The sequence below is a fragment of the Malus sylvestris genome, chromosome 2 (genome assembly GCF_916048215.2).
Source record: "Malus sylvestris chromosome 2, drMalSylv7.2, whole genome shotgun sequence".
Taxonomy (NCBI): domain Eukaryota; kingdom Viridiplantae; phylum Streptophyta; class Magnoliopsida; order Rosales; family Rosaceae; genus Malus; species Malus sylvestris.
Genome location: NC_062261.1, coordinates 19,482,534 through 19,510,466, shown reverse-complemented (window position 1 = coordinate 19,510,466; position 27,933 = coordinate 19,482,534). Strand labels below are relative to the sequence as shown.

The window sequence follows — 27,933 nt, the reverse complement described above, 5'->3', positions numbered from 1 at the left end:
GAGAGTATAAATCCCAAAAAATTTGAATTGATACCGGGTGCCATTTTCAATTAATGAATGATCATTTATGATCCGGATTTACCCTAGACCTTTTTTGATAGATTAGTTTTTAACCGTTCAAATTTGATCTACCGGCCCACATTCCGTCAGCATACAACGTTCGCAAAATGCGGTCCGCACTTTAAAAACGCGAAAGCCTATCATTGCACACGGTCCAACCCAAGAAGTAGGACCGAAGACCAAGAGCTTGTCCAATTTAGTAACAGAATAAGAAAAAGGCGACAGAAATATGCAGATAAATACGCATAAACTTACATTGAACCCTGCACACACACCCAGCACAAAGAAAAATAGAAGAAAGAAACAAAGAGTAAAAAGATGGCTTCCATGGCGTACCCAGCAAGCTCCTCCTCCTCCTCCTACAACCACTACAAGAATTACAGCAAACTGAAACGGCGTACCAGTTTCTCCATTCCCCATCGTATCATAGTTTCTCATAAGCAGCAGCAGCAGCAGCAAAACGACCATAAACCCACCGACCCAATTGGTCGAAGGTGCTCCTCTCTCTCTCTCTCTCTCTCTCTCTCTCTCTACATATACATACATACATATATATATATATATATATAATTTCTGATAAAAACATTATAATGTTGAAGGGAAATAATCCTGAGGAGCAGCGAATTGGCAGTGGTAGGAGCCATCTTCAACTTGAGGTACATAGTTCAATCTTATCTATTACCCCAGCTGAATTTTTGGATCATTCAATTTATAATTTAATTTAAAAATCATGTTTTTCCAGAACAGTTTTGTGTAAGTTAATTGGGTTTGATGGGCTGCAGTGGTAAAAAGCCCGAGTATCTTGGGGTACAGAAAAATCAGCAAGCTTTGGCTCTCTGCCCAGCTACTAAGAATTGCATATCAACCTCTGAAAATGTCAGTGACCTTACCCATTATGCCCCTCCCTGGTATGTTTCTTCTTCTTCTTCTTCTTCTTCTTTAATCTTTATCCATTTTTCTTCTTTTTTTTAGAGGTTTAATAGAGTTTGGCGATGAGATGAATTCAGGTTTCCAGAAGGTTTACCAACTTCCTAAACCTCATGATGTTGCTAATTCTCATGTCTTGCTTTTCTATTGTTTTAGTTTAGTGCTCATGCTATTTTATTGAGAATTTTCCCAAATGCTTTAATTAAGAATGTTAATCAAGTTGTCCAAAAAAAAAAGAATGTTAACCAAGAACTTTATATTTTGTATTGTTGTGGTGTTTTTTTTCAAATCAAGAATTTTAATCAAAAGCTTTGGCAATCACAATATATTATACATTTTGATATACAAATTAAAATATGTTGAGGGATAAGAGATTTGGGTTAGGGTTCATTTGGAAAGTGTTAAATGACTGGTTGCTTTTAGGGAAAATATTTTTAGAACCAATCTTTAATAAAAATGCAAGTTAATTCTAGAAAAAATACGCTTTTGAAACACAAAAAAAAAATTCTTTAAAAGTCCTTTCAGTCATTTGAAAGCAATTTTTCAAACGAGCCTTTAGCCTTTGTGTTGAGCTCAGAGTTCACGTGAATCAAACCTAAGACCCTCTTATTTACAAGTAAAAAAACTTGAACTATACTAAAAAAACATATAAAAAACATGAATGCTTTTTGTGAATGAACTATACAAAACATATTGATAGGTATAAATTAATGACTCATACTTCCATACATTCTCTCTTCTTTATTTATCATTCGAAGGTGTCATACACAAACTAATCCACTATACTTGCTAAACTTTTTGTGAAAGCCCTAACAAGAACCAAATTAAAAAGATCAATTCGAAACATTACAAAAGTAGATAAACTAAACCAAGAACTAATTAAAGAAACATAATGATCAAAATAAGTTGAGATATGATCAAATGAAACACCTTCATATGAAATTGGATTCACTCCAGACCTTAGTATCTAGAGCCTAAAAATTAAAAAATTTGGACGACACAAATTAAATATGATGATTCTCATTAACGAGAAATTTTTAGTTGTGACGGGAACACAAGTGGTACACCACGTGTTTTAATAGGAATTGTGGGAAATTTTATTTTTTAAGGTATTAACTTTTTAGCACACATATCCCATCATTTGTTTAATGACACGTGGTATACCACCTCGTGTGCTGGTCACACTGAAAAATCTCATTATGATGGCACACCTTACATAAACCAACGACTTTAATTTCTTTTCTACACAAATCAAAGAACTAGATTTTTTAATCCTTAAGCTTTGGACATTAAAGTCGGAGCAGATCCAATTCCGTGTCATATGAAATTCGTCCTTTTAGTATTTTTTTAACTTAAATTTGTTTAGATGGGTTTTGGGTGTCTCAAACCCTAAATCGATGCAATGAGAAAATGAGATGGTGGAACTTTGACCAAATGAAGGGTCAAACCTGGAAGGCTGCAATCCACTAAACTTTCTAAAGCAAGACGCCCATGTGGGGAACGTATGGAGTCAATAGACCAAATGTCTCCTCATCCTTCCACCGACCGTCAAGTAAAATGTGCTCTCTTTGCTATTAAATTACAGGAACTACAATGGAAGTAGGAAAAAGCCGGTCAGCAGAGAAGTTGCGATAGAAGAACTTCTCCAAGTGGTAAAAGCACTTCAAACATGTTTCCATTTGTCATTTATGTCCACTTAAATCAGCAAAACTCATGCCACTTAGTACTACGGAATAGTAGTATTCCTCTTTATTTGTAAGTAGAAATCTTAGGTTTGATTCTTCCCAAAGACAAATTTGAACCACATTATTGCTAGCTAATTACGAGGCTTATCCCACTTGCTTACCCCTTAGTGTAGATAAATATTGTTTGTTTAAAAATTAAAAAAAAAAATCAGCAAAACTCATATCTCATAACTCATTTTGCAGATTAAATCGACAAAGCCAGACAAGTTCACACCACAGATCATGGAGAAGAGAGACGACTATGTTCGTGTGGAGTACCAAAGCGCTATTTTAGGGGTAGGTGTAACCCGTAACCCGGATTTTAGAACATAAAATGAGTTTCTGACATTAGTGTACGTGTACGTGAATGACTGTTAGTCGTCAATCAACGTAGGATCTATAACAATAACACATGGATTGTTCTTGTGTTCGTGCAGCTTGTGGATGATGTAGAGTTTTGGTTTCCACCAGGCACCGACTCAATAGTCGAGTATCGATCGGCATCCCGGTTGGGGATATCCGATTTCAACATCAACAGAAAAAGAATCAAGGTGAGCACTGCAAACAATCTCAATATTGTCACCCATACCTAACAACTGCATTCATAAAAACAACCTTCATTTGAACTCATTCCCGTCTTTTACGACAGGCATTGCGGCAGGAGTTGGAGAAGAAAGGTTGGGCGTCGAAAGACAGCTTTTGAGATCCTGTTACCGTTTCACAATAAGATCATATGCAATTCGATCAACGATCATGCAGATAGATCAACATTGAATCTCAGAATTTCAGATTTTGGCAACCAGTCATGTCATGATTTTTGTATTCATACCAAAGATATCAGATATGTTCTTTTACTCAAGACACCCAAAAAAGAGAAATTCTAGTCTTACTGTCTAAACACAACAAACAGTGGAGCATATGAATTTCCAATTTCTTTTGGGCACACATCAGTCCTTCCTCAGCTCCATATACTCATATCTGGTGCCATCCGCATTGAGGACAACAATCTCCAGCCTGTCGCCCTGTAAGACATCCATGAGTCAATGACACATTAAAGAACGAGGTTCATATGAGCTTGATACAAAATGGACACATATTAAAAGGACTGGAAACTTACAGTGTAAATATCTCTTTCAGTTGCAGATGCAAAACAAGTTTTGACCAAGTCGATCGCTTCTGCTTCCGACAGCGGTGTGACAGCATCCTGCACATTAATAACAAACAAATATGCAGTCCTAAATTGTGGGGCAGATTAATCACATACAAACAACCAATAGTATGACGCAAACTAGTAATCAAAATCGAGAACAAACCTGGGCAGGCAATAGGAGTGGGCTAGGAGACTTCAATTGGTTGTCCAGAAAAGGAATGATAAGTGTAGAACCAGAACCTTGGGAGCTATACCCAACCCTCTCATAGGAACCAACAGCATCATATGTGAAGACGCAACCCTTACCTGCAGATTAGTAATTAAAATTATTTGTTAGCAGGAATAGTCTCAACTGGCAGCCAAAGGTTTTAAACTCTAAAATTTACCTTCACTATCTAAGCCACCCAAAACATTAAATGCGTAGTAGGGGAAGAACCGCTTGTAGTAAAGGGTGTTGGAAAGCAGTTGAGCCATCGCAGGGCAGCTCATTTGTTTGTTATGTTGATGCTGATAAGTCTGGGAAACAATGACAAAAAGGATGTATCATCAGTTCTTGGCATAACTCAATATTTATTACATGCCAGCGTAAATAAATCTTGCCTATACATAGTAAAAAACATCTGACGCCATCTGTTGCATTGCAAACGAATAGCGTCCAAAAAAAAATACAAAGTATTGTAACAGGATTTTGAAGCCTCACCAAGTGCTTAGCTGCCAAATGCTTTTGCAAAGCTTTCACATCAGCTTGAAAACCAGAAGATGCCAATACAGCTTTGTCCGCTCTGCAAGTTCAAAAGACAAAACAGTAAGACCAAACAATATCATCAAGTAAATCTGTAAATGTGATGAACAAAAAATCAACACTCCATCGACATAAAATAGTACCTCAAAAGACTACTAAGGGCTGATGTACTCTTCTATCTTAAATTATCAACCCCTCTCCTTCTCTTCTATTTGCACCTTTGCTTCCCTCAGTTAGCAACCATAACTTATCACTAACAATTTTTTTGGTATATCTGGAAGTTTTCACATAACAATGAGGAAAAAAGGAAAAACCCATGCCAAAGTTGAACCAATTTTGCATCATGTTTTTGTCTGTTATACTAAACTTCTCTCTTCCCCAACTAATTTATCACCTTTGCAATCTGGGGCATACAGATCACTCCATACATACCCCAACTGCAATGTTATACACTTTTCATATGCCTACCTACCTTTAATTCTCTGCCTCACTGTTTTTCTTTTTCGTTTTCTTTTTTTTTTTTTTTTGCTGCAGTACCTTCATATTCATTTTTTTTCTCTTCATCGGCTCTTATCTTTTAATTCTATCTTCCTAGTAATTTCTTAAGCTGTGCTCAGGACCTCACCTGGATATAAGCCTATTTCTAAAATTAGTACAGTATATCGTTTGGTCAGGGTTTCGGAAACCTATTGGTTCCTCAGCATCGAAATTTAGACTAAGGTGCTTTAACAATCTGGTCTGACACAGTGACACTAGCTCAGGTACTCAATCCTAGCAGCGTCGATTCATATCTATTTTGTTTTGCACCTTGATACTTTCATGCTTTTTAATACTTCAAATGAGAATCTTTGATTTAGCTTATGAATACAGAAGCTTCAATTCCTAACTCAATTTCTCTTCAGCATAATTTCATGCTTTTTTATACAGCAATAAAACGTTTTTGGTGCATATTCCCCCTGATATTTATCATCTGCTACTTTTTTGTACATATTTCAGTCAGTGGAATCAACCATAAAAATGATAGCAAACACAATAGCTATCCCAAAAATGATTAGCAGTAAACCTGCAAGCATTACAAATGTCCAAGAAGCACACTGTTATAATCACCACACTTCCTATAAGCCATCTAAAGAAAGCATTTTTGCTCACCACTCTTAAATGGTGACCATTACCACCGTATTAACCACCGTTGGACAAGTGTGATTTACTCTAAGTACTACACAAATCTCGAAACTCATACTCATCCAACAGTAGTCAATACGATAGTAATGGATAGTAATGGTCAGCATCGCCAGGGGGTAGTGAGCAAAAATCCCGCTAACTAAATGCAATGTACCTTCCCCAAAACCCACTAGGCTAAATCTCTAATACAGAAGTAAAAAACACAAACCCAAGTGGTAATTAAAAATCAAACCTAACCACGAGCAAAATAAAATCAGATAAAACCCTAAAAACGCCAACAAAAAATTCCTAACAGCAGTAAAATCAGATAAAATTAAACACAGCAGAGACATTCGAATCTCCGAAATCGAGTGCATAAATATAAAAATTCATGAAAAAAATTTATATAAATACGAGAGAAATTGGTATAAAAGCATACAATTTGCAGATTTTGGAGTAGTCGCGGGTGAGAATACTGTAACCGGTCGACATCCGAGTATCGGCGGCAATCACACAGTAGTTGGCTCCGGCGATCGCCACACAGGACCTGCAATAGGCACGAAAATATTAAAATCCCCAAAAAATAAAAAATAAAAAGAGGAAACGACGATATTGTTGCAGGGAAGGAGAGAATACATACCCGCCATTGTTGTCATAGGGGGACCAGTTAGCGTGCTGCTTGGTCATGGCGGATCGGTCTGGGTTGAGAGAGAGAAGCAAAATTAGGGATTGGAAGTGGAGAGTGAGGTCTCTGGGTTCAAACACCTTGCTTTTCTTCGTTCAGATCCCACGGTGTCGTTTGCTTCAAGAAATAAATCGGGCTTACGGTGTCGTTTTGGTGTGGGGGGACTAGAACTAAAGACCGAGGCCCACGTCGCACAGATTGGTTAGAGAATAAGGCCTCAATACACTCGACCAGCCCAAAATGTAGTTCTATTTGGCAACAATTACGCTTTGCACCCACCACTTAATGTAAATTGTTATTCTGCCCTACTTATAATGAGAAGTTTCAGGTTCAGCTCTCATGAATATATCTAGCATTCTTGCCGTATTTTTTGTGTTCGTGTCATTTTCATGAACACTCGTTAAAGTAAACGGGTAGTATGACCTAACCCGAAATCAACCTACTAATATTATCAGATAATATGACCCGACCCGTTACCCTTTAGAAAAAATATATTTTAAATCAATAAATAATAAAAATGATAAACATAATTTGACCAAATAAAAATGAAAATATAATACTGAATTAGTATATGCATACCATAATGCCATATAAATATTACTTCAAAACAAAAAAAAATTAAAAAAAAAATTGTCTTTCAAGTATTATATAGTTTAATGAAAAAATATCAGTACATTACTACAAAATACCATATGTTCAAGGATATGCAAAATGAAGATAGTTGTGTTTCAAGGTTGAAGAACCATGCACGTTTTTTTAATGTGTTTTATAATTTTTTTAATCTCACTCTTTGCCTATAGTATTGACACACCCCGAGTATGATGATGTGGAAAATTGTGAATAAATTTAAACCTAAGAGTGCCTAAAAATCAGAGTGAGCTGGTGAGCGGGAATGAACCCACTTCACATGTGACATTAGAGCATAAGTAAGTGCAATATAGTGGATTAAGAATCATACCCTCGCAAGAAATCTCCAATACTAAGATTTGCCACGAATCATCGACGATAAGAAAGCTCAGTTAATAAAACCAAAAGGGTGAAAACTTAACAAGGGTGAGTGGCCCTAGAAATAAAAATTTTAATAGAAGCATTCTAAAATGTTATAACCCCTCGATGCATCACTTGTATAGTTTCTAGAAAATCATATCACGTATCAATGTGAAATAAAAAATATATCAACAGTAATTCCATAAATATACCACGACCCAGCAACTCATCAGTAGTATAAATAATCATGTGGTTAATAATCTATATTAGCAAGCAAGTCGGAGTCATCTAATGTGACCTGTACAACTGCACCCATATCTCATCAATCAACGTCAGCATGTAAGTCGAAGTCATTTATAGTGACATATACGACTTATCCATATCTCATCAATCAATGCTAGCTCATAAGTCAAAGTCACCTATAATGATATGTACGACTTATCCATATCTCATCAATCAATGCTAGCTCATAAGTCAAAGTTACCTATAATGACCTATACGACTTAACCCATAGCTCATCACATATCCCTGCACACGAGTCGGAACCACCTTTAGTGGTCTACAAGACATGCTAGGCGTAAATAATTACGCTCAAGTGCTACGATCACGTGAAGGCTGTGTGAAGTATCGCAAGTCATCTACGAGTTGGAACCACCTAATGTGGTATGTACGACAGGCTGGCATCTACCTTGAATCCAAGGTGAGCTTGTGGTGCGGGAGGTGAACGATCACGTGAAGGCTAGGCCCTGGCCACGGGCAGGAGCACTAACACCGGTGTGCAAGTTTATGAGCTTTAATTGCATCTATTATAACATGTACGTCTCATGGGCAACCTATACGATAGTGTCGGAGTTGCCTATCATTGCAACTTGTACGACAAGGTCGAATTTGCCTAAAACGTACATGTAGTCATGCCATAACTCCATCATTTCAACTAATACCATAAATACCATAAACTCACCTGAACTTACCTGGGTGTCCTGTGTTCACCTTTGCACTTCAAAGCGTTCATAATAATTACAAGCAGGTAATATACATATGGATATACCATGATGCAATCTAATACTCAACCATGTCATAGCATTTACAATTATATATATATATATATATATATAATATGGCATAAAATGCATAAGCTGTAATGCCTTACTCACGAACTATTTATTTACGGAAATAATTATCGGTGACAAGCTCAACTAAACACTAATTTAACTAACTATCAATACTTACGATTCTTTACTTCAATTTCTCGATCTTTCACACAATGATTTATGACCAACATCCCATCACTAAATCATAAGGTTAAATCTCACATTTTCCACCAATGTCCCTCACATTGCACAATTTCCCGAACAAGGCTGTTGCCTCAATTATTTAGTCTCATTTATAGTATGGTTGCATCTGAGGTCTTGTTAGACTGCCTACGTACCCTAAACAGGGATCAAGCAATTCGTAGTTCGCATTAGTAGTTCAAAGCATTCACAATAATTATATGCAATAATCAATTTATAACCGTTTGTGGAATTATCAATCATATAAATATATATATATACACACACGATAGAAAGGAAAAGACCCACTCACCTGAGGTCTGCGCTACGACTCCCTAGCACGCATATCGAGACATCACGAACCATCGTCGCCTAGAACAATTATCAAATCACATCTCAGAGTTCTTACCGATAAAATATATAATTTACATAAAACACATCCTTACGTAATTCAATTCGGAAGATCTGCATCACGGATTTCCAATCCGTTACTTCCAAGGATCTACATTATGTTTCTACAACAACTTCCTAAGGTTTCATTATGATCCAACAGTCAGATCTCCGCCAATTGCCAAAACCAAGTGGCAGTCAACATTTTATTTTATGAAATTACAAATCCAATTCGGGAAGATCCGTATGACGGATTCCTAATCCGTAAGTTTCTATGGTCCTCAAATATTACGTACTATAACATATTAAAGTTTGGGGACGATCCAACGGTCGGATCGTCGAATCATATCTTTACCAAGTAACGTATCCTAATGAGTTTAGGTCCAAACGATCAACCTACGATATAAAATTGCCAAAACTGAACTCAAGACATCTAATTTAGCCTAAGGATAACATCGATGGTCCCTTGGCCACACGCCGCCGTTGGTGGTGGTTGGCCGCCCCGGCTTGCTGGAAAATCCAACTATTTCCAAAAATTACCAAAATTTATAAGAATGAAGATCTCAATGAGTAAAGTAACTTTCATACCTATGACCAAGACCAAATAGGCCGGGAAGAGCTTCAATTTCATTAAAACTTGTCAAAAACCCCATACTTAGGTGTGCTCGATTCGACCTCCAAACTTGCTTCGACGCCTCCACCACTGCCTGGGCTTTGTTCCTAAGTTCTAGGGAAGTGCTCTAGTGGTGGTAATTGGCTGAGTTATCTTCACGTTTTGTGGATTGTCGTCGTACACCTACACACACTACCGATGCATTTTTCCTAAAATTACGACCAAATTCCTTCTAATTTTGGATGAAAATGGAAGAGGGAAGGCTAGGAAGTTGTTTCTAGGTGGTGGTTTGCTTTGATTTGCCAGAAAAATGACTGAATTTGGCTGTGGTGCTTGTAGGGGTCGAGTGGGTCAAGGGGAAACCCGGTTTTCCCCTTCATTTTCTTCTCCCTCCTTTCCCTCCTTTCCCCCTTCTCTAGTTGGTCACCTTCTCCTCTCTCCTCTCCCCATTCGTCCACCTTCTCTCTCTTCTTTCTGATTAGGCAGTAGCCTTTCTTTCTTCTCTTCTCCCTTTCCCCACTTCTTCTTTCTCTTTTCTTCATCTTTAAAAATAACTAAATGATAAATAAAAAATAAACATTAAAAAAAAAAATATATATATATATATATATATATATATAGTGACTAAAACAAAAGTACCTCTCCAGTTTACAGTTCCGTAAAACTTTAACCGTAACCCCAAATTCTCTTCTGCTTGCGCCTACGAGTCTGTAATGTCGAGTACTTCAGGAAAACACTAACGAATTAATTCATAGTCCTCACTATACGCTGATCAACAAAAGTCAATACCCTCGCCTCTAAGGGCATTTTCGTAAATTCATGCTTTTTAAATTAATAAAAAATGTAAAATTTGGGACAGGTTGTCACAAGTATACTATAAAAATAAATGCATAAATAAAACTTATATTTTTAAAATTTATGTAGAATAATAATATAATAACACATATTTAATATACAAAATATACATATATACTATGACTATTGTAATTTATGGTAAATTTTTTTAGTAGTTTAAAAAAATATAATCATCAAAATAATCTTTTTTCTTAATGTGTTGAAACGTGTTACCCATATGTCATCCTTGTGTAAACCTGTTAATGACCTGTTATTAATGGATTTTTATCGTATGACCCAATAAGGACCCGATTAGTTATCATGTTGACCCGAGACCTGTTATTTTCGTGTGGTTTACTTGTCATGTTAGTGGGTCATGTAAAAAATTGTCAAGTCTACTCATGAATGTAAATTATTATGGATGACTTTTCATATCACTTTATCAAAATCTACTACCTGTACTAAATACTTACAAGTAGTGTTATTGTAACGACTCATTCTCAATTTACGATTCTTATAATTTTAATAAGTGAATTTACGAAAATGCCCTTAGGTGGCTAAACGTATTTTATGTGGACGCATTTTACCTCATATAATTTATCAAGTTTCTTGTCATATTTGGATAAAGCTCGATCTCACAAGAACGTAGGCAAAAACCGTTCGTGAACCAAAGTTATAATAAAAGAGTTATTAACGTTTAAAGTTAGGGACAAAATGGTAAATTGGTTGTTAATCTGGAAGGCTCCAGATTTGTTGGAGCTTTGATTAGGAGCCACATGTGTGGCTGGGATGAAAAGAAAAGGAGAATGAGGGAGAGAAAAAGGGATGGAACTGGCTAATGGGAGAGGAGAGCAATGAGGGGAAAGTAGGAAGGAGAAAATGAGGGAATCAGGTACTTTTGAAGACTCGCGACCCGACCTACTATTTCCATGGTTTCCGACGACTTTTCACCCATTTTTCTGTCAAATTACACCACCTAACCACCTAGAATCAACTCCGCAACCTTCCTTCTATCCATTCCACCCCAAATTTGGTGAGATTTGGCCTTGAAAATGAGAGAACCCGCAAGGTGGGGTGCGGCGGTTTTGGATTCGAATCACCTAAATCTGAAACTAACCACATCCATCTCCACCACCTTTAGACTTCCCTTGAGGTCTGGAACAAAGCCCAAACAAGTTTAGGGCATCGGAGTTCGTTTGAGGTCGAATTGAACACACCCAAATTCAAGGGTTTCCAGCAGTTCGTGGCCAATGTAAGGTGTTTCCCTGCCAAATTGGACTTGGCCGCAGGTATGAAACTTGCTCTACTCACTGAGATCTTCATTTCTGTGAAGTTTGAGAATTTTTGGAAATAGTTGGATTTTTCCGACGAGTCGAGACCGCGCGCTACGATAGAGTCGAGCCCGGGATATAGTGGAGCCCGGGTTGGGATGTAACAATTTGGTATCAGAGCCACTCCCTGGTCGGAAGTGTGCTGACGTGGACGTCGGAACCTTAATGGGGGTGGATTATTAGATCCCACATCGCCTCATCAGCACACTTCCCGCCAGTGAGTGGCTATGATACCAAATTGTCACATCCCAACCCGGGCTCCACCACATCCCGGGCTCGACTCCGCTGTAGCACGATATTATCTGATTTGGGCCTCGATTACGCCCTCACGATTGTTTCTGGGAACTTATGCGAGCAGAACTTCCTAGTAGATCACCCATCTTGGGAATGCTCTGACTATTTTCTCGTTTAACTTCGGAGTTCCTACAGAATCTGAAGTCAGTGAGCTCCCAAAAGGCATTGTGCTAAAGGAAGTAAGCATGTACATATAAGACATAGAGGATCCTCACCCCTGGGCGATGTGGAATCTAACAGTTATAGTCAGTCCCCTAAAGGTTGCACTGAATTATCTCAGACTAGACTAGCTTCAAGGACTAATTGGGATTGGCTTGACATGGACTAAGTAATATAAGAATAATGAGGCGTTTAGTGTAATATCGAACTAAGTCACGTATTAAATTATTTTTGAGACCCAATATTTTATTATTATTTTCTAATTCATATTTCTAATATTTTATTTATTTATTTATTAACAAACGATATTATCTATACTAAGAGGGGTGTGGGAGTCAACTAAGCCTCATAATGGGCTAGCAATAAGGTGGTTCAAATTCACTTTTAGCGAGAATCGAATATAAGATCTCTCACTTACAAGTAAAGAGAAATATCACTAAACTATAGTACTAAGTGACAATATTATTAATGAAACCCTCTTTGTCAACCAAAAGATGATGAAAAAAATACTTAGTCTTCTATCACAAAAAAAATAATGGGCAATAATGTAATTTTATTGGTCCAAATTTCACCCTTTTTAATTGAAGCCTCAACTGTTAAAATAACTCCAATATTAAAAAAGAAAAAAACCTTACACTCTCCCCACGCTTTCTCTCTCCCCCCCTCATTCTCATTTTCTAAAAAAATGTGTTCAAATACATAAAATGTGTAGACAAATGCTAGTATTTATTAAATCCACAATTTTTTGTCTCTCTCCTCTCACCCTTGTTTCCGTCGAACTCTGCAATCTGTGTCTTTCCTCTCTCTCTCTCTCTTAAATTCACTTGACAATCTCCTCCCAAAGAAAAATTAGTGAACTTGTTCGCCGAAATTCGAGCGACTTGTTGCAGGTGCCATTCGAGCAATCTTGTTCATTGAAATTTGAAGGTGACATTTAGATTGGCCAACAGCTGGTCGATGAGCTTCGTATAACTTCAAAGTCCTCGAATCTAGGACGTGTGGGTTTTTGGTTTTAGACGCACATCAATTTTGTTTCGAATTGGGGACTGGGTCTAGAACAGGTGTGCATGTTTGCGCTATTTTTTTGTTTCGAATTTCGCACTGTGCGTTTTTGCTTTTCTGGATCTGGAATGACTGTTGTGCAGGATCTGGGTTTTCAAATGGTTGTGGGACGCGAAGGAGCAGCTGGAAGGCGCAAAGCGAGGAGGGACAAAATATTGCAGAATTGGGATTAGCAGTCCACCCGATTTCGAGCGGTCTCCCTAAGACCGTCTAGCGAAAGCTACTCCCTTGTGACGAACACGAGACTACACTAACATTTAATTCAATCTAATGCACTGAAAGCTAACGATGCAAACAAAGACACCCTAAATTAACTTCACTACCTCTCTTTTTTTATTTTAGTTGCATCCATATTTTAGACCAAGAGGGTTCGGCTAAACCGCATAATAGACAGCTTAATTTGGTATCGAATATATCATTTATAAGATTCAAACCTAAAACATTTTATTTTTAAATAAAGAGAAATATCCCAAATTGTAATACTAAGTAATCACTACCTTAATTCACAAATTTTTACATAATGAGTACTTTTGTTCATTAATTATTTAGTTAACCGTTTTTCCATTTAGACATGACTCAATGAGCACAATTTTTAATAATAATGGTCACTCATTGGGCTTAAAAATTATACCCTAAAGTCTATAAAATATTTTGATCCAGGTTTTGCCATTCAACAAAATTCCAACGAATTATTGTGACATACAATAACTATTGTTTATTTATGTTTTCTTTTTGCGAAAATTGTTTATTTATGTTCTTCCGTTAATTCCATTTGACATATTTCTAATATTCCATCTTAGTACTGATTTGGTACTAATGTGGTTTTATAAAAAGTAGGTATAAAAAAAGCTGAACTCAAAAAAATGTTTGGTAAACACTTAAAAATAGCTTATTTTCACAATTTTGGGTGAAAAAAAGCTGAAAACTTGAAGCAGCAAAAATGAGCTTATTCTCATAGCACAGCAGAAGCAGTTTTTTTTTTCTTCAAAGCACATCAATACTAAATAGCCCTTAATATGATGGTTGGAACTGGAAGCCCAATACTAAACCAGCCCTTAATATGATGATTGGAACTGGAAGCCCGCCACCAGTCAGCTACGAAACATTCAACCTTTTGACTAATTTGTTTTGGATTTAAAAACTAATGCAAGTGACCTTCTATTACAATAGTGAAGAAGAGTGTGTTATCCTTGTATCACAACGTGGATTCGAGCGATCGTCGACTTCCTAATTTAACAAATCTATGGTTTGACAAAGAAAAAAAATAAATTCAAATGCAGCGATTTATTGCATTGGAAAAAAAAAAATTTGTCTTCGAAAAAAGAACATAAAGAGGGGTAGATATTCAAGTATTTTTTTATTTCATAATATTTTATGAGAGTTTTAACGAAAAATGTGTTCAATTTAACAAAAAACCATATTTTTACTTTAAAAAATCAATCATATTACTATTCATTTTACCATGTATTTTATACTTATCCTTAAAACTCAAAATTTTTTTAATTTTGTTTCTAAAAAGTAGAACGATATATACTTATCTGTCGTAAACAAGAACTGGATTTCTGCTTGCAGAAACAAAACAGCAGAAAACTTGATTCCTGAAATTGTTTCTCTGTGAAAAAAGAAGAAGACAGAAACTGAGAGAGAAGATCGAAACGCGGAAACAGGAAGACGCAGACGAAGACACAAAGTGGAGAGAGAGAGAGAGAGGGGTGATTGGGTATGGAGATACTGTGGACATGGCTGCTGAGTTTCTTCTTCATTCTAACTTTGTTATGCATTCTGGGTTATCAGGTAATTCTTCCACGATTTCATCCCACTTTTTTAATTCATTAATTAATTTTATTTATTCAGAAGATGTTCATTGGATCACAGACTCGGATCATCTGGGTATTTAGATTTTACCTCTAGTGTAACTGGTTTTTCTTGTTTTTTATTTTTAAATTTTGAAATCAAGTATCTATTCGCATATGTTGTTTTGGATGTTCATGGAACTAGAAAAGGGATTATCATTTTATTTGTTCTTTTGAAAAATTTCACGCTGTTTCCCTTCAAATCAAATGTTAGTTGACATAGAAAGCATGTTGCAGAAGCAGGCTGGTTTTCCTTTTTTTTTTTCTTAAAAATGTGCAGGAAGAGCTTTTGCAAAACTTGTAAATAAAAAGAAATACTAGCTCTAGAAATTGATACTCAATGTGCCCAAGACTGGTTCTTTTGCAAAATTTGTAGAAAATGTTAATCTGTAGGACTTGGACCTGTGCGTGTGTGCGCGTTGTATATTTAAACACAGTCTAAGTTACATTCTTGTGCCGAATAACCTGAGTTTTGTAAGACATATAAAAACTTGATCAGGCATAAGCTTAATTATGATGAAAACAATACTCCTTGACGTTCTGCGGAAATTCTAGTTAAATGAAGGGGATCCTTTGTTTAGTATACTCAATACAATTTGTTGTCCTAAAGTGTCGATAACACATATTTTTACCTAGTAGGGCTGTCCAACAAGTCATATTTAGATATGGTCTTGCATTGTGTGGTTAATCTTGGCATTTATACACGGTTCTTGAGATTTTTAGATATATGACCCTGACCCCTGTGAATGTTGAATGCAGCTTGTGTGCTTGGTGGACCTCGAGTACGACTACATTAACCCATATGATTCATCATCTCGGATAAACAGTGTCATTTTGCCAGAATTTATTGTTCAAGGAGTTTTGTGCTTCATTCTTCTTATAGCGCAACATTGGTTCATGCTTTTCATGGCTCTGCCGCACCTTTATTATAATGTCAATTTGTAAGTTTCTTTCTCACCCATTACTCTTATGTTGTTAGTGTCCAGAATTATATAAATGACGACCTCTGTGTAATCCATAGGGTACAGCTTAAGTTACGTAGTGTCCACAGCATGGTTATGTGTTTCTTTTTGTCATATGCCTTTCCATATAATCTCGTTAACCTTGAAAGAAAAAACTTGCTCATGGTGGATTATGAATTCATCATTTTGGCACGTACTTCAGTAAAAAGTGCGAAAGTTGAATATGATTATACTGTAACGTTGTTCCAAGTGAAGCATGCTTACATGGTATATAAGTCAGCTAGGTAATCAACTGAACATTGTAAGAGAATGGTTATTACAACCCAAACACTACACCATTTGCATGTTATTAACAAGTTGGGATAAGAAATTTAGACTTGATTACAATTTGGTTTTATTGGTATGGACATATGGTCAAGTTATGATCTGGAAATACTTTTTGGTGAAAACTGGATCTTTAGAATTTCTTGTTCTATTAAGACTCTGTGCTCAATACTTTTTGGTGAAATCTGGATCCTTACCATGAACTGTCAATTGGCTGAGAGGCGGTTTGGGAATTTTGTAATATGCTTTTACAAATGAAATCACATTTCACCACCCCAGATAATGAAATTGTACTTTTTCATAACATCCCTCCACCTATTGCCCACCCTTTCTCTGTGCTCCCTCCCTCCCTCTCTCTATGTGTGCGTGTTGAACAGAGCCTTTTGCCGTTCATAGCCTACCTATATGGATCCTGGTACGTAAACTAAGTGCACAATGGTGTCTGGATGGCATCATGTTATAACATACTTTGGGTTGCAAATTATATTGAATGCATTAGGAGATTATATCAATAAAACTCGACACGGAACTTTCATAATTTCCAAGTTGTCAAGAACACAAGTTATTTTTGTTCTTTAAAGCTAGGTAATGATTGATCAAGAAAACAATCATATTATTACATTATTTCATATGATTAGAAGATGAATTATTTTATTCACAAAACCTCTTTAGATACCACATTAGAGCTTATCATCATATCTGATATGATCCGTGACTCTTTGTCAGGTACATGACGAGACGGCACTTGGTAGATGTGACTGAGATCTATAACCAACTGAGCTGGGAGAAAAAGCAACGCTTTTTTAAGATTGGCTATCTTTTGGCCCTATTTATTCTTTCTTTATTCTGGCATTGTTTTCAACTCCCTTAATAAATTGTTATTGGCTCTTTCGAAGCACTGGCGTGAAATTACATTTTCCTTTCCTGTAAATGTGATTTAGGTTGCTATGGAGCATTGGAGATGAATACGATTAACCAGACATCATTGCTCCCACCAAGCTTTGCCCATCGTAAGTTACATTACTCTTTGATTTCTGTTGTCTATTGTGGCTAAGAACCACATAGTTCATGCGATTGTGCTTTTATTGTTGGGTAAAAGCAAGTTAATTACTTAACTCAGATTCTTTAGGGAATAAGAAGTGACTATTGCATCATCGACTTGTTGGTGTAATGTGTGTCTTTCACCAAAATGAATCTAAATTCACAAGTTGGCATTATTTTGTATTTAGGTTGACCTTCGTAATCTCTTATCAGAATTGTAATCAATTGCTGAATTGCATGTCATGTTTTGAGCTCTGGTTGATGTGGTCATGGTATCAGGTATGGCGTTTTTCATGAGTGATACAAATTACTGTGTCTAATTTCAGGTTTTTATGATGGAGTCGGAGACGGACACTCGTGGATATAAAATCATGACTTGTGCGTAATTCAGCCTGGTTTTGGCACCTGATTTGTAATTCAAGTTCTTGTGTATATGCTTTCACTCATCCCTTGTACCCCGTAAATTTTATCTCATTTACAATGTGAAGTAGAACTCCGTCTATGTAAGTTTACCTTACATTGCCGGTCCCAAGCCCAGGTAAAGGAGGAGGGGGAGGGCGTCAGGTAGTCGACAACCGGCACTCCACAGTTACGTCGAATCCTTATGAAAATGAATTCAGAACGAAATCGCGCTAAAGCTAGGGCGTCACCCGTAAGTGGCGCGCTGTGTGGCCCGAGCACAGTGATAAGTGAGCAAGGGTCGCTGTATCTCCATAGGCACCCGGATGCAGTGTTAAATGAGCAAGGGGGCCATAGAAACTTCTTTTCGAACGACTCCACTCAAAGTTGTTTGGGAGCATATGCACCTATCAACTTTACACGGGACACACAAAAGAAGTACTTTGATTCCATTGGACGGGGGAGGGTGAAGAAGCTAGGACAGAAGGGTAGAGTTCAGGAGAGTAGAATGCGTTTAGGAACGTGGAATATAGGAACCTTAACGGGAAAATCTATGGAAGTAGTGGAAGTTATGGTGAGGAGAAGGATAAATATTATGTGCCTACAAGAAACTAAGTGGGTTGGTCTTAAGGCAAAGGATCTAGAAAACTCAGGGTTTAAACTTTGGTACTCGGGCACAAATAGAACGAGAAACGGTGTTGGCATCATCGTGGACAAGACCTTGACACAAGATGTGGTAGATGTCAAGAGGGTAGGAGATAGAATCATGGCAATCAAGATTGTAATAGGACAAGAACTTATCAATGTGATTAGTGCGTACGCACCTCAAGTAGGGTTGGATATGAGTTCGAAGGAGAAATTTTGGGAAGACCTTCGAGACTTGGTGCAAGGAATTGCTCAGACGGAGAAGTTATTTATAGGAGGAGATTAAATGGACACGTGAGCAGGGAGACAGGCAACTATGGAGGTTTTCATGGTGGCCATGGTTTTGGGGAGAGAAACGAGGATGGGGAAGCTATCTTGGATTTTGCAATGGCATATGATCTCTTCTTAGCCAACACCTTCTTTAAGAAGAGAAAAGAACATGTGATCACCTACAAGAGTGGGTCGTCAAAAACACAAATAGATTTTCTTCTAATGAGGAAAGGGGATCGTATAACTTGTAAGGATTGCAAAGTTATACCAGGAGAGAGCGTGGCTAATCAACATCGCTTGGTGATGGATGTACATATCAAAAGAGTGAGAAAAAAGAACAAGACTTGGAAGTGCCCAAAGACTAGATGGTGGAATCTAAAAGAAGAAAAATAAGTCATTTTCAAAGAGAAAGTAATCACCCAGTGTGTGTGGGATAGAGAGGGGGAAGCTAGCCAAATGTGGGATTCCATGGCTAGTTGTATCCGAAAAGTAGCAAAAGAGGTATTAGGAGAGTCCAAGGGCTTTGCCCCACACCAAAAGGAATCTTGGTGGTGGAATGAGGAGGTACAAACAAAGGTGAAGGCTAAGAAGGAATGTTGTAAAGCCTTATACAAGGATATGACCGATGAAAATGGTGAAAGGTATAGAAAAGCGAAGCAAGAGGCGAAGAAAGCTGTGAGAGAAGCTAAGTTAGCGGCTTATGACGATATGTATAAGCGACTAGATACCAAAGAAGGAGAGTTGGATATCTATAAACTAGCTAGAGCAAGGGAAAAGAAGACAAGGGACCTAAACCAAGTGAGGTGCATCAAGGATGAGGATGGAAAGGTTTTTGCTACAGAGAACGTGGTTAAAGATAGATGGAGAGGTTATTTTCATAATCTTTTCAATGAAGGACATGAAAGGAGTGCTTCTTTAGGGGAGTTGAGTAACTCAGAAGATTGTAGAAACTACTATTTTATCGTCGAATCCGGAAGGAAGAAGTGGTTGTAGCTTTGAAGAAGATGAAGCATAGAAAAGCAGTAGGCCCAGACGATATACCAATCGAAGTGTGGAAAGTTTTGGGAGAGACAGGTATAACATGGCTCACTGACCTTTTCAATAGGATTTTGAAAACAAAGAAGATGCCAAATGAGTGGCGAACGAGCACTTTGGTGCCTATCTACAAGAATAAGGGCGACGTACAAAATTGCATGAACTATAGGGGTATTAAGCTAATGAGTCATACAATGAAGCTCTGGGAGAGAGTCATTGAGCATAGATTGAGGCAAGAGACACGGGTTTCGGACAACCAATTCGGGTTCATGCCAGGGCGCTCAACCATGGAGGCAATCTATCTCTTACGAAGATTGATGGAAAGATATAGAGATGGGAAAAAGGATTTACACATGGTCTTTATAGATTTGGAAAAAGCGTATGATAGGGTCCCAAGAGACATTCTTTGGAGGATTTTAGAGAAGAAAGGAGTACGAGTAATATATATCCAAGCTATAAAGGATATGTATGAAGGAGCAAAGACTGCTGTAAGAACTCATGAAGGATAAACCGAAAGCTTTCCCATAACTGTAGGATTACATCAAGGCTCATCCTTAAGTCCTTACCTTTTTGCGTTGGTAATGGATGAGTTAACAGGACATATTCAAGATGATATTCCTTGGTGTATGCTTTTCGCAGACGATATAGTGTTGATAGATGAAACTCAGGAAAGGGTAAATGCAAAGCTTAACCTTTGGAGAGAAGTGTTGGAATTTAAAGGTCTTCGCCTAAGCCGATCAAAGACAGAATATATGGAGTGCAAGTTCAGTGCAAATGGAGGCCAAAACGAGTTAGGGATGAGGATCGGAGATCAAGAAATACCAAAGAGCGATCGTTTTCGTTACCTAGGATCTATCTTGCAAAAGAACGGAGAATTAGATGGAGATCTCAACCATAGAATACAAGCTGGATGGATGAAGTGGAAGAGTGCATCCGGCGTGTTGTGTGACCGCCGTATGCCACTGAAGCTCAAGGAAAAATTTTATAGGACGGCAATAAGGCCGGCGATGCTGTATGGCACAAAATGTTGGGCGGTGAAGCATCAACACGTACACAAAATGGGTGTAGCGGAGATGAGGATACTTCGTTGGATGTGTGGGCACACAAGAAAGGATAAGATTAGGAATGAGGATATCCGGGGTAAAGTAGGAGTAGCCGAAATTGAAGGAAAGATGAGAGAAAATCGGTTACGGTGGTTTGGACATGTGCAAAGAAGGCCTACTGACGCTCCGATTAGAAGATGCAACTATGGGACAGAGGTTCAGGGCCGAAGGGGTAGAGGAAGACTTAGGAAAACTTTGGAAGAGACTATAAGAAAAGACTTAGAGTACTTGGATCTAACGGAAGACATGACACAGGACCGAGCACAATGGCGTTCAAAGATTCATATAGCTGATCCCACTCAGTGACTTGGATTTTCCAAGTCTCCAACCGAGAAGTTTTCCTCACTCGGGAAATTAAGGGAATACTACCTCAACCTACATGCTCCACTCACAAAGCTTCAACATACAAGCTTCAACAAAAGAAAATTCAGAGAACTTAGCGAAGAAGGCTTTGGTGTATTTAACACAATACGTTGAAATGAAGGAAAGCTATTTATTGATATCCCCGATAAGTCACAAATATGTACATATACATGAGTCAAAATAAACAAACAAGAGGGAGCCTTCACAAAGGTTGCTTAGGAGAAGTCTCAGCAGTCGGTAGAGCCCCAGAAAGAGCAGGCACTGGAGGGGGATCATTTGGAGCCTCAGTACTGGACAGAACCCTAGAAGGAGGAGGCAGCAGAGGTTGATCATTTGAAGCTTCATTACGCGATACAGCCCCAGAAGACGAAGGCAATAAATGCATTTGGAACAAACCCACAAATCTCTGATGATCAAGTAAAACCTGACCATCAGATTCCTTCATCTGGTCAAGCTTCCTCTTCATGTTTGTAGCATAGTCATGTGCGAGCCGGTGCAACTGTTTATTCTCATGCTTGAGCCCTCTAATATCCTGTTTGAGACTCATCACTTCAGCCGCCAAAGATTCAACTTGGCAGGTTCGAGCAAATAGGCGTTGGGCCATGTTAGACACAGAACCTGCACACTGAACACTGAGAGCCATAGAATCCTTGACAGCCAACTCATCAGACCGTTTGGAAAGTAGTATGTTATCTTTGGGAGTGAGAAGGTTCCTGGCCACTACCGCAGCGGTCATATCATTCTTCATCACGGAATCCCCAACGGTAAGAGGACCAGTAGGGGAGACGAATGATGGACGCCATATGTTGTCTGGAGAAAGCGTGACTGCCTCTTCAACAAGGTTCAAGTCAAAACGACGGTCGGAGGGGCCAGACATTTTCAAAGGTGTTGAAGAGAGAAGAGGTCGGACAAATCAAGATCTTAGAAGTGCAAGAATGAAGCTTCTACTGGTGGAGATTCAAGTGTGATTTGGAACTTAATGCCAGCCTCTATAAAAATCTACACTCGACGGAGCTTCAGAAATCGAAGAGGCGTTTGCTTTCTCAAAAGCTGGGCTGCTCAGAGACCACGAGACGTTTGCTTTCTCAAAAGTTGGGCTGCTCAAAAACCACGAAGACCGATCTCAGAAATCGAAGAGGCGCTTGCTTTCTCAAAAGCTGGGCTGCTCAGAGACCACGAGGGCCGATCTCAGAAATCGAAGAGGCACCTACTTTTCCAGCCTTGTCAGCACCTGTCAGCTTTGCGGAAATTATGGGCATTATGTCGAAGATTTCTGGTGAAGTAGAAAGCACATGAATCTTAGTGTTCAATCACTCACTTCCCACACGCAACATTAGCTCATGGGTACCACAGATAACTTTGCCAAAGTTCTTTGACAAAGTTGAGACACGTGAAGCTTGCAGCTCCTACTACACCGCTCTGACCAAGAAGGGTAAAAGAATAGCAAAGAAACAGCACTAACAAAGTTTAGACACATAAATTTTGAAGGTCTAGCTACCATATTATTACCCATAAGGGTAAAGGAACAGTACCACTGCTGGATAATTGGAAAGTCCCTGTGTGTCAACCTCTGTGCTTCGTGTCGAAGAGGCACCGCCCTCCGAATCTCGAGAGCCAGACTCCCAACATGATTACTTTCTCAAAAATCGAAGAGACACCGCTCTCCGAATCTCGAGAGCCAGACCCCTAGCAGGATTGCTTTCTCAAAAGTCGAAAAGGCATCGTTCTCCGAATCTCGAGAGCCAGATCTCTGACAGGATTGCTTGCTCGAAAACCGAAGAGGCACCACTTTCCCAACTTCAAGAGCCGGATCTCCTTGGATAAAGCTTGTCTGTAATCTTTACACGCAACATCAGCTTTCCAGATACCACAGACCACTTTTTCAAAGTGCTCTGACAGAGTTAAAACATGTGAACCTGGCAGCTCCCACTACCGTGTTATGACCAAGCAGGGTAAAGGAATAGCATTACTACTTGTTGTTAGGGACTCCTATATATGTTGACCTCCATCCCCAACAGACAGGCAGACCTGCAAAAATGCTCAACCCTTCCTCATATCTGATAGGGCACTCCCAAAGAAACCTTTCAAAATATTCAGATTTCTTTCCTCCCGATAATACCTCTGCAAACAAGCTATACTAGAGCAAGAATATCTCATATCATCAGGGTTAAAAGCAAGAGTATCCCATATCATGTTTTTTCCCTGTCTTTTCCTTTGGCCTTGTTCTTACCTGCAAGACAAGGAGAAAGAGAGCAATCAGTCAGCACTTGGAATCAAGCTTCCAGTCAGGAACTGACTGCCTGGAACCCCTTACTTGATTACTTACCTGGCATTGCTCTCGAGTACTCATCTTCAACATCTTATGCTTCCAGGGAAGATACCGCATCTGCCTGAGGAACATATAGGGCAAGTGAGACGGATACAAGGAAGCATGTGGAGACAAGCGTAACAGCACACGTGCAGATACATCCACTACTCTGTCAAAAGCAAAAGTATCCCATATCAGCAGGGTCGAACGTACTATAGATTTGATGGACTTGTTTTGACCCTCAAATTCTTCAGTCGGCCTTATACTCTGGAGGAAACCAGAAAACCCTCCAGCCCAGTTCAAGAATAAGCCTGTGGAAAGTTACTTCTTCAAAAGCAAAAGTATCCCATATCATCTCTTCTCTTTTTTCTTCTCTTTATCCTTCATGCTGCCTGCAAGATAGGGAGAATGTGAACAATCAGCCGGAACTCGAAATCAAAGTTCTGATCTGGGACTGATTGCTTGGAGCTCTGATTGCTTACCTTGTCTGTCACCTCTTTCAGCAGATCCCCTAGCTCGGCGACTTGGAGGACTCCTACTATATGGTTTGTATCGCGCTTGACCAAGCCTGAAACTACAAATAAGCTTCAAGTGAAATTGATACATTACCTTGTGCATTTCCACCAGTTAAAGATACCACCCCTGGATGGAGGAAGAGTACTTCCAGAGAAGATGCCACATCTACCTACGAGACAGATAAGGCAAGTCAAGACGATACCACACTCCGGAACTTAGAAGTTTCGTAATTACGAGATCATTCTCCCACAATATTTCCTAATGTCATTTGTACTAAATCATTCACTAGTACTCACTAAAAGAGAGCTTGAACCTATGTACTTGTGTAAACCCTTCACAATTAATGAGAACTCCTCTATTTCGTGGACGTAGCCAATATGGGTGAACCACGTACATCTGGTGTTTGCTTTCCTATCTCTATATCCATTTATATACTTATCCACACTAATGACCGGAGCAATCTAGCGACGATTACAAAAAGCGACCGTTTTCGCTACCTAGGATCTATCTTGCAAGAGAACGAAGAATTAGATGGAGATCTCAACCATAGAATACAAGCTGGATGGATGAAGTGTAAGAGCGCATCCGGCGTGTTGTGTGACCGTCGTAGGTCACTGAAGCTCAAGGGAAAATTTTATAGGACGGCAATAAGGCCAGCGATGTTGTATGACACAGAATGTTGGGCGGTGAAGCATCAACACGTACACAAAATGGGTGTAGCGGAGATAAGGATGCTTCGTGGGATGTGTGGGCACACGAGAAATGATAAGATTGTGAATGAGGATATCCGAGGTAAAGTAGGAGTAGTCGAAGTTGAAGGAAAGATGAGAGAAAATCGGTTACGGTGGTTTGGACATGTGCAAAGAAGGCCTACTGACGCTCCGGTTCGAAGATGTGACTACGGAACAAAGGTTCGGGGCCGAAGGGGTAGAGGAAGACCTAAGAAAACTTTGGAAGAGACCCTAAGAAAAGACTTAGAGTACTTGGATCTAACGGAGGACATGACACAAAATCGAGCGCAATGGTGTTCTAGGATTCATATAGCCGACCCCACTTAGTGGGAAAAGGCTTTGTTGTTGTTGTTGTTGTTGTTGTTGTACAATGTGAAGTAGCATAAGTTAGAAGTGGTTGCATAGGCTCTGGCAGAGCCCATGCAATATTGCAATTACATGTTTAAGGCATTTAATTAAGGATACAACATCGCTACTGCCAATGACCTATCATGTGTGGACCCATGTCCAAGTTTTAATTAAAAAAATCAAAACTTGAACACGTGTTCGCGTGTGATTGGCTATCAGCAGCTGCTGCTGCTACTGATCTTTCAGCAGCGAAGTCTTGTTCTTTAATTAATTGCCTTATACTTTTTCATCAATTCATATCTAATTGTACCGTCATTGCGCCACAACAAAACTAATCATTAATTCGAAATTAAATATTGAAAAAACTATTTGTTAATCCTCTTCTATTTGTAGGGATTGACATCGTGATAAATAGTCATGCTGGGTACAGTCTTGATAGGAATGTGCCTACTAAGCATTTACCTGGATATTCCCTCATTATCCATTCCTTAGCCGAAACCCAATCTCTATCTAACCTCAGATTCTTTGATTTGAACCAGGATTCTAAACCTAGTCCCTATATACACTTGACTCATTCTCATTTGATCAAGCATGACCTTAGAATGATTCGCATCTTATCAGAATCCATCTTGATCCTTTTAACTTAGGACTCGATCGAGCCATGCCTAAGCTTGATCCTTATATGTCCTGCTCCTAGGACTCGGTGGGCTTAGAGCTCGATCCTTATATGTCCTACTCCTACAAGGACTCGGTGGGCTTAGTGTTAGGGTGATATTTTATATATATTTGATAACTCTTTTACCTATAACTTAGTCATGATTTTATAGTAAATTGGTGAGTTTGATGTGTTTTTGTGTAATTTTTGTAGAGAACATAATTCGTGAATAAAGCAGGGAATTGGAAGCTTAAATTAGAGAAACTCAAAAGAATTATCGAATGGGATGTGACTGATGGGCTGGAGCAAAGAATGGAACAATACATCATATAGGAAATTGGATCATTAAAGGAAGCCCAATAAAATTAGGCGGTGCAAGCATGCGGTGATGTGTTTTCCCAAAAAGAATTGGGTTTGAGAGTCCAAACGGCATGTGGATTAGGCAACCAAAAGGAAAGGCATAGAAAGAAAAAGGTTTTTAGCAGCTGCAAGGGGGGGAGATAATACGATACTCTAGCTTTCCAGTGGGGGTACTCTTGACAGAAGGTGGCTGTTTTGGGGTTTATCGCACACGGTTCCAGAATTGGGGTTTTGGGTTTCTTTATGTCATCAAATTCATCCATGTTTGTCATTAGTTTAATCATGAACTAAGTCCTTTTGCTAGGATTAGGGTGTACTCTTATCATGAACATCTAATTCTTATTATTTCATATTGAACTCGGTTGTTTTCCATGTTGTGTAATTGTTATTGTGCTTTATCGTTATCAAATAACTGGCCATTATTTGTGTGAAGAACTAAATTGGGACTGACAGGTTGAGTTTAGTAGATTGCTTCTCATAACAATTACCATGAATTACATAATTGAGTAGACATACTGGTTATGACTTGTGTAGTATTGTGAAATTATCCATTTAGCATAAAGGGTTTCGATTATCTACTTTTGTGGCTAGACATAGCATGGGTAGATAGTTAGAAACACAGTTAGTATATTCTGAAAGGAAATATTGACGAATCAAGGGATAATTGCTAGCAACATGGGAATAATTTGAGTTTAATATGAATAACGGGATTAGATGGGATTGAGAACGAGGAACCTGATGTCCTAGTGCTTCAATATATTAATTTTTCATAATTCATTCACTTTTACTTTGTGTTTGTTCAATTGATATTTTCACTTTCGTTTGGGTTCTTTGCATATTTGAATTTGTCATCGTAATCCATCTTTTATTTAAGTTTAGTTTGAAGTCAATCTCAACAGTAAATTTAGGTTAATCCGATCCTTGTTTGAACGACACTCTACTTATCACTATATTACTTGGACGATATTGTACACTTGCAATTATCAACAACACTTAGTGCACTCTTTTGGGCTAAAAGCCCATTGGCCTGAGGAAACATTACTAGGCCAAGAATCATGGTTTTTTAAATTGGATTATCCATTCTCAGCTCAAAGTTGTATTTTAGGCCTAACAAGTCTTCAAACTAGCAATTTCAATCCTAATTCATCTGTCTTCAAGCCATTCTACAGCAAGAATAAAAAGAATGGCCAATTTCACTATAATTCCAATCCATGATTTGGCAATGAAAAACCCTATTATCCAAATTCTACTTTTGGCATTATTGGAAACTTTCCTCCAAAGGTAGCATACATATTCAACTTCTTCAATGCAGGCTGACAAATATGGGGTAAGTATGGTTATTTTACTGCCACTTGCAGATTCAGGATTACAGATACTACATTTTCTGAAGGATTAAGAGCCTACAACTTTTATTTTATTATATATATATATATTTTTTTTTTCTCCATATACAATTATATCATGGAATGATACTATTAAAAATAGTGCTTAAATCCTCCTTTAAATATTCTGGCTAGTCCTTAAAATATTTTTGCTATTCCTCCTTTGAATATTCCGGATACTCCTTTGAATATTCTGAGTAGTTCCCAATAAAGTGAGGTCACTGAGTTGGATGAAATAATGACTAATC

The 27,933-nt window shown here is 38.3% G+C and overlaps 4 protein-coding genes across 7 annotated transcripts in view; 3 read left to right on the top strand and 1 right to left on the bottom strand.

The window, feature by feature from the left end:
- LOC126613847 (uncharacterized) overlaps positions 1–25,674 on the top strand; it is a 60,831-nt gene extending 35,157 nt beyond the window's left edge. Inside the window, exon 2 of one of the 2 annotated variants that reach the window (XM_050281455.1) lies at positions 21,964–25,674. In XM_050281455.1, coding sequence (XP_050137412.1) covers positions 24,587–25,267 — 681 coding nt within the window. In that variant the 5' untranslated portion in view covers positions 21,964–24,586 and the 3' untranslated portion in view covers positions 25,268–25,674. The remainder of the gene's footprint in view (positions 1–21,963) is intronic. The other variant, XM_050281456.1, reaches the window with a different exon arrangement.
- On the top strand, positions 305–3,570 carry LOC126613846 (uncharacterized). Its single transcript, XM_050281454.1, has 7 exons — positions 305–554; positions 660–716; positions 843–968; positions 2,573–2,639; positions 2,916–3,008; positions 3,149–3,262; positions 3,361–3,570. The coding sequence occupies exons 1-7, from the start codon at positions 379–381 to the stop codon at positions 3,412–3,414; spliced, it is 687 nt and encodes a 228-aa protein (XP_050137411.1). The 5' UTR covers positions 305–378; the 3' UTR covers positions 3,415–3,570.
- Positions 3,451–6,572, bottom strand: LOC126613848 (proteasome subunit beta type-1). The gene is made up of 7 exons (XM_050281457.1): positions 6,405–6,572; positions 6,204–6,311; positions 4,562–4,643; positions 4,248–4,377; positions 4,025–4,167; positions 3,829–3,915; positions 3,451–3,733 (listed from the first exon to the last, which is right to left on the bottom strand). Exons 1-7 carry the CDS (start codon positions 6,449–6,451, stop codon positions 3,659–3,661), a joined length of 672 nt encoding a protein of 223 aa, XP_050137414.1. The 5' UTR covers positions 6,452–6,572; the 3' UTR covers positions 3,451–3,658.
- LOC126613852 (protein cornichon homolog 4-like) lies at positions 14,930–26,675 on the top strand. 3 transcript variants are annotated; one of them, XM_050281459.1, is made up of 5 exons: positions 14,930–15,184; positions 16,003–16,184; positions 17,256–17,539; positions 17,897–17,948; positions 26,157–26,675. In XM_050281459.1, exons 1-3 carry the CDS (start codon positions 15,113–15,115, stop codon positions 17,398–17,400), a joined length of 399 nt encoding a protein of 132 aa, XP_050137416.1. In that variant the 5' UTR covers positions 14,930–15,112; the 3' UTR covers positions 17,401–17,539; positions 17,897–17,948; positions 26,157–26,675. The 3 variants fall into 3 exon arrangements, with proteins under 3 accessions (XP_050137416.1, XP_050137418.1, XP_050137417.1); XM_050281461.1 differs by lacking the exon at positions 17,897–17,948 and adding an exon at positions 17,759–17,849; XM_050281460.1 differs by lacking the exon at positions 26,157–26,675 and adding an exon at positions 25,328–25,674 and having other exon boundaries at positions 17,897–18,067.
- Positions 26,676–27,933: the final 1,258 nt, after the last annotated feature.